The sequence below is a fragment of the Kazachstania africana genome, chromosome 12 (genome assembly GCF_000304475.1).
Source record: "Kazachstania africana CBS 2517 chromosome 12, complete genome".
Lineage (NCBI taxonomy): Eukaryota > Fungi > Ascomycota > Saccharomycetes > Saccharomycetales > Saccharomycetaceae > Kazachstania > Kazachstania africana.
Window position 1 is genome coordinate 78994 of NC_018951.1, and position 13137 is coordinate 92130.

General features: G+C 37.9%; 7 protein-coding genes and 1 non-coding gene across 8 annotated transcripts; 4 read left to right on the top strand and 4 right to left on the bottom strand.

Moving 5' to 3' along the window:
• Positions 1 to 241: 241 nt before the first annotated feature.
• Positions 242 to 2215, top strand: KAFR0L00430 (lysophospholipase family protein; the record flags this gene model as incomplete). The annotated part of the gene is made up of 1 exon (XM_003959736.1): positions 242 to 2215. One exon carries the CDS (start codon positions 242 to 244, stop codon positions 2213 to 2215), a length of 1974 nt encoding a protein of 657 aa, XP_003959785.1.
• Positions 2216 to 2252: 37 nt separating this feature from the next.
• On the bottom strand, positions 2253 to 3218 carry TAF4 (Taf4p; the record flags this gene model as incomplete). Its single annotated transcript, XM_003959737.1, has 1 exon — positions 2253 to 3218. The coding sequence occupies one exon, from the start codon at positions 3216 to 3218 to the stop codon at positions 2253 to 2255; it is 966 nt and encodes a 321-aa protein (XP_003959786.1).
• Positions 3219 to 3794: 576 nt separating this feature from the next.
• SLG1 (Slg1p) lies at positions 3795 to 4781 on the top strand (the record flags this gene model as incomplete). The annotated part of the gene is made up of 1 exon (XM_003959738.1): positions 3795 to 4781. One exon carries the CDS (start codon positions 3795 to 3797, stop codon positions 4779 to 4781), a length of 987 nt encoding a protein of 328 aa, XP_003959787.1.
• Positions 4782 to 5029: 248 nt separating this feature from the next.
• On the top strand, positions 5030 to 6565 carry CUB1 (Cub1p; the record flags this gene model as incomplete). The annotated part of the gene is made up of 1 exon (XM_003959739.1): positions 5030 to 6565. One exon carries the CDS (start codon positions 5030 to 5032, stop codon positions 6563 to 6565), a length of 1536 nt encoding a protein of 511 aa, XP_003959788.1.
• Positions 6566 to 6778: 213 nt separating this feature from the next.
• Positions 6779 to 8176, bottom strand: APM1 (Apm1p; the record flags this gene model as incomplete). Its single annotated transcript, XM_003959740.1, has 1 exon — positions 6779 to 8176. The coding sequence occupies one exon, from the start codon at positions 8174 to 8176 to the stop codon at positions 6779 to 6781; it is 1398 nt and encodes a 465-aa protein (XP_003959789.1).
• Positions 8177 to 8349: 173 nt separating this feature from the next.
• Positions 8350 to 8893, bottom strand: EST3 (telomerase subunit EST3; the record flags this gene model as incomplete). Its single annotated transcript, XM_003959741.1, is given in 2 exon segments — positions 8350 to 8610; positions 8612 to 8893. Coding segments are annotated over 2 exon segments (543 nt in total).
• Positions 8894 to 9011: 118 nt separating this feature from the next.
• Positions 9012 to 9112, bottom strand: KAFR0Ltrna3W. Its single transcript has 2 exons — positions 9076 to 9112; positions 9012 to 9048 (listed from the first exon to the last, which is right to left on the bottom strand). It is a non-coding gene; the product is annotated as a tRNA-Trp (tRNA).
• A 1236-nt stretch (positions 9113 to 10348) lies between these two features.
• KAFR0L00490 (uncharacterized protein) lies at positions 10349 to 11206 on the top strand (the record flags this gene model as incomplete). The annotated part of the gene is made up of 1 exon (XM_003959742.1): positions 10349 to 11206. The coding sequence occupies one exon, from the start codon at positions 10349 to 10351 to the stop codon at positions 11204 to 11206; it is 858 nt and encodes a 285-aa protein (XP_003959791.1).
• Between the last annotated feature and the right edge of the window lie 1931 nt (positions 11207 to 13137).

Genomic DNA, 13137 nt, shown 5'->3' on the forward strand with positions numbered 1-13137 from the left:
GGATTAGCATGTGCCATCGACACGCAACAAGGTCTACTGGCATCAACTTTCCAAGGATTGTAGTTCTTTTAATCTCAATGTTATATTCTTTGAGTTATATATAATATCTCGGATATCGAATGCATAATATATATAAACCAGGAAACCCCTGTATCAACAGAGAAAAAATTTCTTCTTGGCAATAGTTTATTAGAGATAATATTAGTCTAAGTTATCACATTGCTTTCATAGAGTGGTAACAATGCAGTTGTGCAATTTATTGCTACTATCAGTGACAGTGCAGAACGTCGTTTTGGCATGGTCACCTACAAATGGCTACGCTCCTGGTAACGTTACTTGCGACAATGACATCAATATTATCAGGAACGCTTCAGGAACACTATCATCAAATGAAACTAATTGGTTGGAAAAAAGAGAGGTCGTTGTAGAGGAAGCACTTCAAAGTTTTCTCAAGCGTGCCTTCACAAATTTCTCAGATTCTTCTATTTTGGATCATCTTTTCAAGAATTCTTCGTCAACTTCCAATTTACCAAAGATTGCTATTGCTGCCTCCGGTGGTGGTTACCGTGCCATGTTGAGCGGTGCTGGTATGATTTCCGCAATGGACAATAGAACCAGAGGTGCTAATGAACACGGGTTGGGTGGTCTTTTACAATCTAGTACCTATTTGGCAGGTCTTTCTGGTGGTAACTGGTTGACTAGCACTTTATCATGGAACAATTGGACATCTGTCCAAGATATTCTTGATGGTTTCGATAATGACACGGCCATCTGGGATTTAGAACACTCTCTCTTGACTCCAGGTGGTATCAACATTGTAACTACTTATGAAAGATGGAATCACATCTCTGACGCAGTGGAATCAAAATCCGACTCTGGATTTAACACTTCCTTAGCTGATATTTGGGGCCGTTCTCTTTCCTACTATTTCTGGCCAAGTTTGTACAGAGGAGGTGTCGGTTACACTTGGTCTACTTTAAGAGAGGCAGAAGTCTTTCAAAATGCTGAAATGCCATTTCCAATCACTTTAGCTGATGGTAGATATCCTGGCACTACTGTTATCAATCTAAATGCTACGAATTTTGAATTTAATCCATTTGAAATGGGATCTTGGGATCCTACATTGAATGCGTTTGCCGACGTCAAATATATCGGTACAAATGTCTCAAATGGTAAGCCAGTCAATCAAGGTCATTGTATTGCTGGGTTTGATAACACAGGTTTCATCACTGCAACGTCATCCACCCTGTTCAACCAATTCCTTTTACAAATCAATTCTACAAGTTTACCAAGCTTTTTGACCAACTTTATTACTCACTATTTAGAAGAATTATCAAGAGATTCCGACGATATTGCCATTTATGCTCCCAACCCATTCAAAGCCACTGAATTTGTTGACAGCAACTATAGTACCAGTATTGTTGATTCTGATTATTTGTATTTGGTTGATGGTGGTGAAGACAACCAGAATATTCCATTGACACCATTAATTCAGAAAGTTCGTGATGTCGACGTTATCTTTGCATTGGATAATTCTGCCGATACAGATCAATACTGGCCGGATGGTGCTTCTTTGGTTAATACATATCAACGTCAATTTGTTAAACAAGGTAGTAACCTTGCCTTCCCATACGTTCCTGATGTTGATACATTTGTTGATTTAGGTTTGAATACTAAGCCCACATTCTTTGGTTGTGATGCCAACAATTTAACTGATCTGGACTATATTCCACCTTTGGTTGTTTACATTCCAAACGCTGAGTATTCATATGCCAGTAACCAAAGTACTTTCAAATTATCTTATTCTGAAAAGGAACGTATTTCCATGATTAGAAATGGGTTCGAAGCTGCTTCTATGAACAATTTAACTGATGATTCTTCATTCTTATCATGTGTTGGTTGTGCCATTATTAGACGTCAACAACAAGGCAATAATTTTACTTTACCTTCTGAGTGTGAAACTTGTTTCACCAATTACTGTTGGAACGGTACTATTTCAAATAAGAACATTTCAGGTTTGAATAACAGCGATTTTGCAAGTACTGCAGCTGCCTCTGCTGTATCAAGCATATCTGCTTCAGTGTCAGATGTGTCTGTAACTGGTAGTACAACATCTACTAGGAACAAGGATTCTGGGGCAAACGTCTTAGAAATCAACAATTCAATCGTTGCCGAATTATTTTCGATTTTTAGTATAATTTTCAGTTTAATTTGATTATATAATTAACTAACTATGACAATTGTTTTACAAACTAATCTCTTATTCTAGCATAACCTTTCGATATGACATTATGTACGCCAATTCTTCTGTTTTCTAAGGCGAATAATAAGTCTCGCATGACAATACCGGGTTCTTCTCTTGCTTCTCTAAATCTTAGACCCATATCACCTCTTGTAGCAATATCTGTAGCGACTTTACCTGCCGAACTTAAAGGAGTGGCAGCTGCTTTATTTACGGAAGAAGTCAACCATCCGTATTGCTTTTTGCTACCTGCTCTTAACCCAGCTGTAACGTTTGAAGCTCTATGTAAAGTTTCTTCAGAGTCAATTTTATTCTCTAAATCTTCCTTTTCGAGCCCCAAGGCGATTCTTTTTTTTAATCTTCTTTCTTCTTCCTTCTTCTGTTGTAAAGCCACTGCCCTTAATGCCACTGAAATTTCGCTTCTTCTTCCCGTGTTTATTTGCACACCTTTCCTACGATGTCTCGATATGATTAATGAGTTGGTTATTATATCTTTAATGTACATTTCACACGATGAAGAGATCATATTCAATAGAGCAGGATTTTTTTCAAAATTTGAATCGATGAGGAAATTTTGATCACGTACTATCTTTTTCATGAATGTACTCAATTGTGTTGGATGCAAGAAAGGTGGATGAGGCGGTACTTTTGCTTGTGATTGACTTGAACTTCTTGCAGCGGTGACTGATGAGTTTAGTAATGCTTCTTCCGCTTTGACGTCGACCCCTGCAGAAAACAAGACATCCTGCATCTTGCTTGGATCTGTCTGTGTTGGTGGTTTCACCGAAGATGTTGTGCTTGCAGCTTTCTTAGCAGATTTCTTTCTTTCATCCAGTTTGGGCAATGCCAATCCACTTCCCGTGGAAGGAATTACAGACGACTCGGAATCCGACTCATCATTGTTCGACAGCTTGCGTTTCTTTTCAGCAGCTTCTTCAGTGGGTTCCCCTGATCTCTTAGCAGGTGATTCTGGCATCTTCCAACGTTATGTACCTCTAGTTTCTGCAACTTGTTGTGCGTAAGAACCTGTTTGATTAATTCCATCCACTTTTAATATTAGCGAGATTATCACATTGTACGAAGCACTGAATCATAGAGATCAGATTCGGCCACAATTAACGTACTAACACTCCACTGCATCTAACAGTGAGAGTTGACTGTGACTGCCTGCTTAAACCAACGCTATATTCAGGGCATGGTGTCCATTCACCGCGTTTTACAGCTGCCGATGCCCTGTCCGTACCAGAGAACTCGGGGGGCCACACCTCATCGAACAACACCACCACACCCTGCCATCACCACTCATATACTTCGATCACTCATATACTTCCACCGCAGCCATTGCCAGAGCCCAGTGCAACCCTCCCAGTTGGCCTTCGCCAGGCTTCTTCTTCTTCTTCTTCTTCTCCAAGAATCGCGTCAATATCAGCCTCTCGCGCAAGGCTTTTTCTTCGAGAATTTCAAAAAGTCTGGCAAACAAATCCTTGGTATTCTTCAAACTTGACAAGCCCATTAGAGAGGTCTCCAGCGCGTTATTAGAGGTCCAGGAAGTATGTTAAAGACGAGTTTGTGGTGTGTGGCACTGTTGTGTGGTCTCAGGCCCGCAGTAGCCGTGTCTGAGTTGGGGTGTTACAGTGCGTTACCTTCCGACTGGATCCAACAGGATTCGTACGCGTATCAGACTAGTTCATATTGTTCCACCGAATGTAGTGGGTATTCCTATTTCGCAACGTCCAACCATTCAGAGTGTTATTGTGGTAACTCAGATCCCTCTTCCACAGAGTCTACGAGTGACTCTTGTAATACGTATTGTTACGGCTACGGCTCAGAGATGTGCGGTGGTGAAAACTCGTATTCAGTGTACAGCCAAAGTGATGAGAGTGTATCGTCGTCAGCGTCGTCGTCGCCGGCATCTTCTTCTTCCAATTCACGAGGTTCTACTCTATCGACGTCTGTGACCTCCGGTAACACAGATTCTTCTGCATCTTCAATGATCACTGCAACATCAAACGTCCGCACTATATATTCTACTTCGTACGATACACAAGGTGGATCTACAGTGTACGTGACAAATACAATAGTGGAAAGTGCTACTGCAACTTCCGATTCCAAATCTTCTTCTTCGTCCAGCAAGAAGAAATCCACTCCCGTAGGTGCAATCGTCGGTGGGGTCGTAGGAGGTGTCGTCGGTCTCATAGTCATCGCGTGCATCGTGGTCTTCGGTCTCAGGTACTACAACAAACGTAAAGAAGACGAAAGAATGGAAAAGGAGTATCAAGAAGCCATCAAACCAGTCGAATTCACAAACGACAAAGTCACTTCCTCCTCCTCATACAATAGTCTCAGTGTTGAGAGCAATCACAGCAATAACAATAACACAACGTACGATAACAACCATGAAACGACGGGGCGCGACTCTTTGTTAATGCCTCCGCCAAACCCATTTGATGACTCAAGACGCATAAGTAACGGCTCTATTTTCACAGAAGACGATCCAGGACACGTCCTCACAGTCGTGAACCCTGACGAAACAGACTAATATATACATCTATATATATATATGACATTATACAATTCAACCAAAAATATTTGCTATATTCAAAAAATTTCCGGGCCTCTCCAGCCCAACCCTATTTTTACCAGCTTCGTAACCCTAGGGCTAGCTCGCATTTTCCGGGCCTCACGACTCTTTTCGGGGGCGGAAGAAACTTGCGGTATATAATAATATAAGTTTCCATATTTGTAATACAAGAGAGAATCCATAACCATCACCATAATAGATACTCAATGTCCCAGCCACATAATAGAGACCTGCAAGCAGTGCCAAAGGAAGAGGAAGTTTTCCTGGACTATCTCCTAAAAGTTAGACAGAATCTGTCAGATTTAAAGCAGAATAGATCGCAATTTCTAAATTCAAAAGATATTCAATTTACTTATCAACGTGTTTTGACCAAAGTTAGAGAGCTGGATGAAATTAGAAGACAGAAACATGGAAATTCTCAGGAAACTGAAATTAAGACTTTCGTTCATAGTCCAGAATTACATAATAGAGTCGATAACGTTCTTGATGACGTTTTCCAGTTATTATCCCTGTGTTTCATCACTTGCGGTTTGAAAAATTCTGCTCCTGCCACATATGCGTCTTTGTCCACCGTACAATCTTTATTAGAACATCTTATTGAATCAAAAATCTATACTCATCATGATTTGAAACCTATAAAGGAACGTCTGGATGAAATTGCAAAGATCGTAGATCAAAACTGTGAAAGTAACACCTATCAAGACGCTTCAACTTTGGATGATGACGATAATGAAGTCTCAAGGATTGATAATGAGAGAAATAAAAATAAAATTGAGCAAAATTTACTGTTACAGGCAAAATTAAACCATTGTCTACATGAATATAATTACATTGAATCACAATTAGAAGAGGTGGATCCAAGTTCAAATTCATTAGTCGAAAAATTATTTCAAATTAGAAGAAATTTAGTCTCCTTAGTTGAAATTTCAAAATCAAATACTGGTGTTCAGGATCAAATTGATAAAAAGCTGAAGCATTTACAGTTACAATTAAATGAAATTGAAAACAATCGTGACCCTGACGGTAATTTTGTGTCTATTGAAAGCGGTAACCCAATTATAAAAGGTTCTAACGTCTTAAATGGTCTTTCTGACGACTGTCACGATTTAATCTCCGATTTAACGCATCATACAAAGACTTTCTTAGACCCTGATTTACAAAATGTGTATGATAACTTAATTGACGTTAAGGGATCTCTGGAAAATTTGATGGTAACAAGAAGATGGACATTAAGAGAAACTGATTTATTCTCTTACTTGAAAAAATTAAATGAAATTGATAATTTAAGAGTAGATGGTAAATTTCCAACAAAATCAGGCAGTACAAAAGGTCAAGCAATTCTTCTGTATCTTCTAAGAAGATGTTATACCTTGATTTATAAACTTTTGGAAAGTTCAGAACCAGTTTCTGAAGCATTACAACCAATACATAATCAATTATCGACTGTTCGTCGTTGTTTATTGGATTTGAAAAGAATGGGTGGTGTTAACAACGAAAGAGAACTTTATCCATATCAAATGAAGTTAGCATCTTTGGATAATTTACGTAAAGACGGTAAATTTTATGATTCCAAGGGTAATATTCCAGAAGGTCAAGGTATATTAAATGCATTGTTAGCTGGCTGTTTTGATATTCTACATGAATTAAAAATTGAAGCTGAAGAACATGAAGAAGATGATGAAGGCGACAATAACGATGATGACGATGATGATGAACACAAGGATGAAAGTGATGCGCACTAATCACACACCCTCTCCTCCTTTATGATGATATAGACTCCTCCAACACAACCTTAATGTAAATAATTTATATCCATATGAAACATTCGTAGTTTTTTTTAAAAAAAGAAACGTGAAAAATTGTTCTATATAATCTCAAATATATTATAAAGAATTGATAACAATATCATAGTCTCCCTTTTTCTTCTTTTCGTTAATTACAGAATTACAACTTTCTTAAATCCTTATTGTATAATCATCTCCACTTTGAGTGATGTAACGAACCCATGGATAAGTCTTATATTGTAATTTTGGTTCATTTACCTTTAAGTAACGAACTTGAATGCCTGATGTTGTAAAATATGGGATTTTAAATTTTACTTGAACGGGCTTTTTACTCTGATTACTCACTCTAGTATTTAAATCGTCTTCACCACTTATTGAAGGTAAACCCATTTGTGCGGCCATTGAATATTCTTTACCACCTGGGAAACTACTTATTTTCCAGAGAAGCAAATTTTTTTCAGGTAAATATTTAATTTTACCATGAGAGTATTTAAATATTGGTGAGTCTGCATCTTCTGGTACGGGTATTAAAATTTCAACATTTGTTGCGATAGATTTTTTCTTAATTTGAGCTTTTGCTTTACAATGAATTTCGATCCTATAAGTCTGAATACTCACGTCACACCAAATTAAAGGTTTAATTGATGTTGATAATCTATAGTTCATTAAATCAAATTCTCCATCTGGTGGGATAAAAGAAATGATCTTTTCATTTTCAAATTTACTCAATCTGACACATTGGTGAAATTTTAAATCTTCCAATTCAATATTTGTTTTCCTCTTATTGCTACCCTCGCTAACAATTGAACTTTCATTATTAGTATCGTCAGCATCCTCATCATCACCATTCTTTGCAATACCGATATTATTTCCTTCCAAGTACTTGGTAAAGATGCCTCTATCATTGATACCTAATTTAAGATCTGGCATGCCAGATAGACGAGATTTGACTCTTACGTTACCTACAATTTCAGATCTTAGTACTTGACCCTTTTGAGTTATTAGCATGTTAATTGATTCGATAATGTCTAAAAATGCTTCGTTTTTCTTGTACTTGATACCTTCTGGTCTCCAACTAACAGAATTAGTTAATTCAGTGGGTGGTCTTGCAGCATTTCTTTTCTTCTTATGAGCTTTCTCTAATTTGAAAGATTTTGTGGTAATATATTTCTTTAACATCTTAGTTTCAGTGATTTGCGGTAAACCATAGTCCATCATTTCATCTAACAATTCATAAATGATGATAAAATTGTCCCTTATTGACTCTTCTTCTACAGTTTTCAAATAGCCATCGAGAACATCGATTATCTTGTGTAAAAATGCAAAAATTAATGAAATGTTAGCTTGGACTGAAGTAGCCAGAGCGGCTAGATACAAATCATTGTGTTGAATAAACATGTATTGGATACCATTGTGAGATATACATGGAGGTAAAAGATTAGATTCTTCTTCTTTATCTGAAAGCAAACTAGAAAATTTATCAATTGCAGAAAGCGGTATATCGTCCCTATATTTTCTTGATAGAAGTGGTTTACCTTTATGGTCACAAAAATAAACAGCAGATGCCATATCAAACAAACCTAAAAAACTGGGAAGATATAGAAACACTCTACCGTTACCAAATTGTATTGAAACATTATCCTATTTTTGCATTTTTTTTCATATATATAAGCGAGATGCCTAGCTGTTACTATCGTGAAAACCGGGTTATGTATATAAATTTATATATAGATATATATAAATTAGTATGTAGAGTAGACGAATGGGAATTGTTCGAGCAGTGTTGCCTGATCTCTATCGAGGATTGATGCCTGATTGATGGTCAGTACGGGTAATAGCCTTTTGTTTGGGAAATTTAGCCTGTAATTCTGTGAAATTTCGTGCGATGACTTGTATTCAATGGAGCAATCGCCTATCAATAAGGTGCAGTTAGTAGTATCCGATGTGAGCCTGCATCTGTTGGTTCGTTCGAATGTCGATACGCAATGTGGCGTAAACTCAACTAAGTATTTGAAATCTGGTGTCCCTGATCGAGGCAAAAATCTTGAAGTTTTCCACTTTATAAAATTTCACAATCTTGGTGAAATGACACTTCACTTTAGTGGTTAAGAGACTGGGACGTGATGAAAGAGGGTTTCTCACGTTTGTGTTGTTTATTGGAGGTATGGCGCGATAAATAGGTCTGAGAAGGCCCTGACAATTCTCGTCCAATAATGGTTTGATCCAGTCGTGGATGAAAATGGAGTCAGGGCGCGTATGTTGGCTTGTCAATTTCACTGTAGGCATATTTTGTCCTTCAATCCTCAATTGAGTAGGTTCAGGGTTGATGTGGTCTATACATAACTTGAAATATCCAAGAGTATTTAAAAAATATAATAATGGTGGAAAATCCAAAAAAAAAAATTGAAACGGACAGGAATTGAACCTGCAACCCTTCGATTGCAATTTTCCGGAAGTTCCAGATTTTAACTGGAGTCGAAAGCTCTACCATTGAGCCACCGCTTCAATAATCTTCTGTTTGTATTGTAACTTCAATATGCTTACAAGACAGATAATACAGAGAGAATATGACACGGCTTGTGTATATTCTAATTCAGGGACAGAGAGCTTGGAAATCGATCTGATCATATAACTATAGCTAAAAGCGTATCAAAAAGCTTGTCCTCTTTTAATATATAAAATTATAAAGTAAGATAAAAGATTAAGAACAAATATGACGAAGAATTCCTTTTTATAGTGTGGAATTCTTCAAGATGACAAAAGTTGCGTCTATGAAAAGTTTTCACTAATATGCAACCAAATTCAATAATGTGAAATATTTAATTTAATAGATTGGACAGCGGGTGTCTAGTTTTTGATTCTGGGAAAACAGTCACACGAATTTAGAGCTTAATGTTGTAGTTTCCCAGTCTATGTTACAACAGTTTGGTTGTATAAGCTGGACTGTCATGTTACGATAGTAAGATATACACTTCGTCTCACTGCTTTTACACATCAAGACATCCACGACAGAATCAGTGCACCATTTGATCAAATTATTAAACTTGAGATTTAACAAGATTTTATGTAGTTCTAAGATTAATAAAACCTTTTCATGGACGCAACTTTATCTATTGGAGAATTCCACAAACTCCAAATTATAAAAAAGAATTCTCTGTCACTTTGTTTTTAATTTTGTATCAACTTTATAACTTAATATACAGAAAGAATGGAGCTTTTAATACGCCTTTAGCTATAGTTATAAGATCAGAGCTGTTTTCGCCACTCCTGCTCCTGACTTAGAATATACGCAATCCGTGCGATATTGCACCGACTATTATCTGTCTTGTTACCGCATTGAACCTAAAATACATTTTCTATACTAAACAGTTTATTGACTCTTGTCTAAACTCTTATTATCAAAAAACAACTTCAGTGATACTCGTTCCCTTCTTTTTGTAAATGTTTGAGCGAGATTGTGATGGGTCCATAATACTATAGCACAAATTGTTAGACGAGAATATTATGGACTGGTAAATGACCACGAAGAGTGTGAACGCAACGGTTTACCCTAATAGGAAGGCTCAGAAACTGTATAAATATCGTGCAACATCGTGCAACATCGTGCAAGTGAAAATTTTTCATCATGTCGTCGACGAGAGTGTCATGAATTTATAAGGTATAAATAGACACCATCTAGTATCGAAACAACATCTTTTTCTCTTTTATAGAAGATACCTCTTGTATGGAAAAATAAGGATAATGCATATATCATCTGTAATTCTATTTTTCACACTTTTATTAACCAGAGCTAATGCCAGCCAGCCCTCAAGGTACCCCATGCATTATGTATGGTACGGTCTAACAAATAGCTCCGCGGTAGTGCATAACGTACTCGCGTGTTTGTATGCAGTACCTCATACTGGAGACATACAAGTAGGGTTAACTGATGATGGTTCATTAGGATTATACGTAAATACGACTAGGTTTAACAAAACAGCCGTTGTGAACACGTGGACATTCTGTTATGATTATTTTAATGCTACGTTCAAGAACGACCTTGAATTCGGTAGCGAGCAATTAGATGATCTGACAGACCAGACTTCCTTAAGTTACTTTGTTACCTCCAATCGTCTCGTAGACGTAGATAGATGGCCGCGAAGACAGGTGAGTGACAGTCTACACGGAAACAGCAGTAACGCATACGCTAAGAGGACGGAATACTACGAGTTCTTTTGGGACTGGGACACTGGATGCGGTAGTTCGGACATGGCAGAAACTCAGGAAGGTGATTGTATATCGTTTAAGAATCCATTTAAATCATTCGAATTTAGTAATCCTTCGACAACGCACTCTATGAAGGGATGGGTATGGCCTCATCATGATTGCCAGAACGGTAATGAGCACACGTACTCTGTGGCTACTAGTAGCCACTCGGGGTGTAAGGACAGGAAATCATATTCGTATCTAGCGGAATTCAGCGATGACAGCGGCTATTCAACCAACACAGTACATTCATTATATACAGCGGTAGTGAGCTACACTACTGCAGCTTTTAAATCAGTAGTGGTCATGATTACAGCTACAGCGGTAACCATCCTACTTGTAACACCCAAGTGATTGAACTGATTAAAATAAATAAAGCTGCGAATAAAAATAAAACTTAAAAATATCAAAAAAATTAAAGAATTTAGAAGAATATATAAATGGAATATAATATAATGTATATGCTGGCATGGCGGATAGATTGATAAATTAAGAGAGGTCTACGATACCAAGGAGGCGAATGATGATAGTCTTATGGACCGTTGTGCAAATTATGATATTCTGGGCATGGAGTCATCCCTCAAAGAGAAAATAAAAAGTTTAAACATTGACCTAGATGATGGAAGGAGGCCCATAATGGTACCAGGTACTCCAAATAGTTATGTCTCTGAGGAGAGTTTTGATACTTCCGCATTTAACTATATGAACGATGTTAAATGGTTACAAAGTGGTAGGACTAATGTTCTACGTAGGTCGCAAATATTGGTTTGATTTACTTTAAGATGTGAACACATTAGCAAGACATACACTTTATCCAAGTAAAGAGGTGAAGAGCCTAGCAAAACAGCTCATTAAATTTCTACATAACACACTTACCAACCAATAAATTTGGCACAAAAAGGATGTGAGAGAAATTTACTTGACTGGAATTGCTGACGCTTCCTTCGCTAATGTCGAAAAGTATGGAGCACAAGTTGGTAATTTCATATTGACTAATAACAAGTTTATCGGCGGGAAATCTACAAGAGCGAAGCTTGTTTGTATCTCAATCACCGAAGCTGAATTATATTCAGTAAGCGAAACGATGCCTATGCTTACAGGGATCGAACTCCTCTTAAAGGAGATCTTACCAAAGACTGTGCATTTTTCATCATGTCGTCGGCGAGAGTGTCATGAATTTATTAGGTATAAATAGACACCATCTAGTATCGAAACAACTTCTTTTTCTCTTTTATAGAAGATACTTCTTATACAGAAAAAAGACAGAACAAGTATTGGTTTTTACTATATAGTTTAATAACCTGATGAACACCCCGTTATATTTTTTCTTCTTAATAGTAACAGCAGCCGCTGACCAGCTCGGTACGCTCGAGCTACTAGGAGACGCACCAGATTTGTGGATCCCAGATAATACGACCACACCGTACATTCGGAACCTACTGGCTTGCATTAGTGCTATCGGTGTGTCAAATGATTCCTCTGTGGCAATAGCTGCAGACGGCTCTCTCGTCGTCTTCGAATACAGTGATACCACTAACCGAACAAACCAGACTGAGCATATTGGGCGTTGTTATTTTGGGTTCGGGAATGTTATTAAATTCTTCACGACCGTCATGTCAGTGTCGGATGCGGATCTAACCTACTATTGTACGTTAAGTGAGGCCGTAAATGACCCCGTACCAATTACCGCAGATACCTTACACGGAATCAAGAGGGTGGAATGATAGTGAGTCGAGCATAGCATTTAAGCGCGACAAGTAGGGGGAGTACTTCGAGGCAAATGCGAGCCAGAGTATGGATTGCAACAGTGGTGAATTGTTTTTCACATACTCTGATTCGTGCCTCAATGACGTTAAGAGCGCATTCAACGCAGTTAATTTCTATAACCAAGATAATTGTAGGCAGCTCATTATTAATACGTGGCCGCACCACGACTGTTCCAGGGGAGATGAACGTACTTTGTATATCCTGCCAGGCAAATTCTTAGGTTGCCAAGTTCGGACAACCTACTCGTGGTTGGTAACATACCAGGGGGACTACTGTCATGGGCACGAGAGCACTATACCCAAGTCAAGGATTATTGACACACAATTTATATTCACGACCAAACGTGATAGCTCCAAAAAACGTAGATGCGTGGCTAGAGACGGCTTACCGAAGGATGAAACCCACGATAAGAATGCGATGGCCAACGCAGTACATCATTATGCCTTAATGACATGCCTAGCAAATGCTTTAGATGAAGGTATATTCATAACTCAACCAGATATTACATCGGTATAACT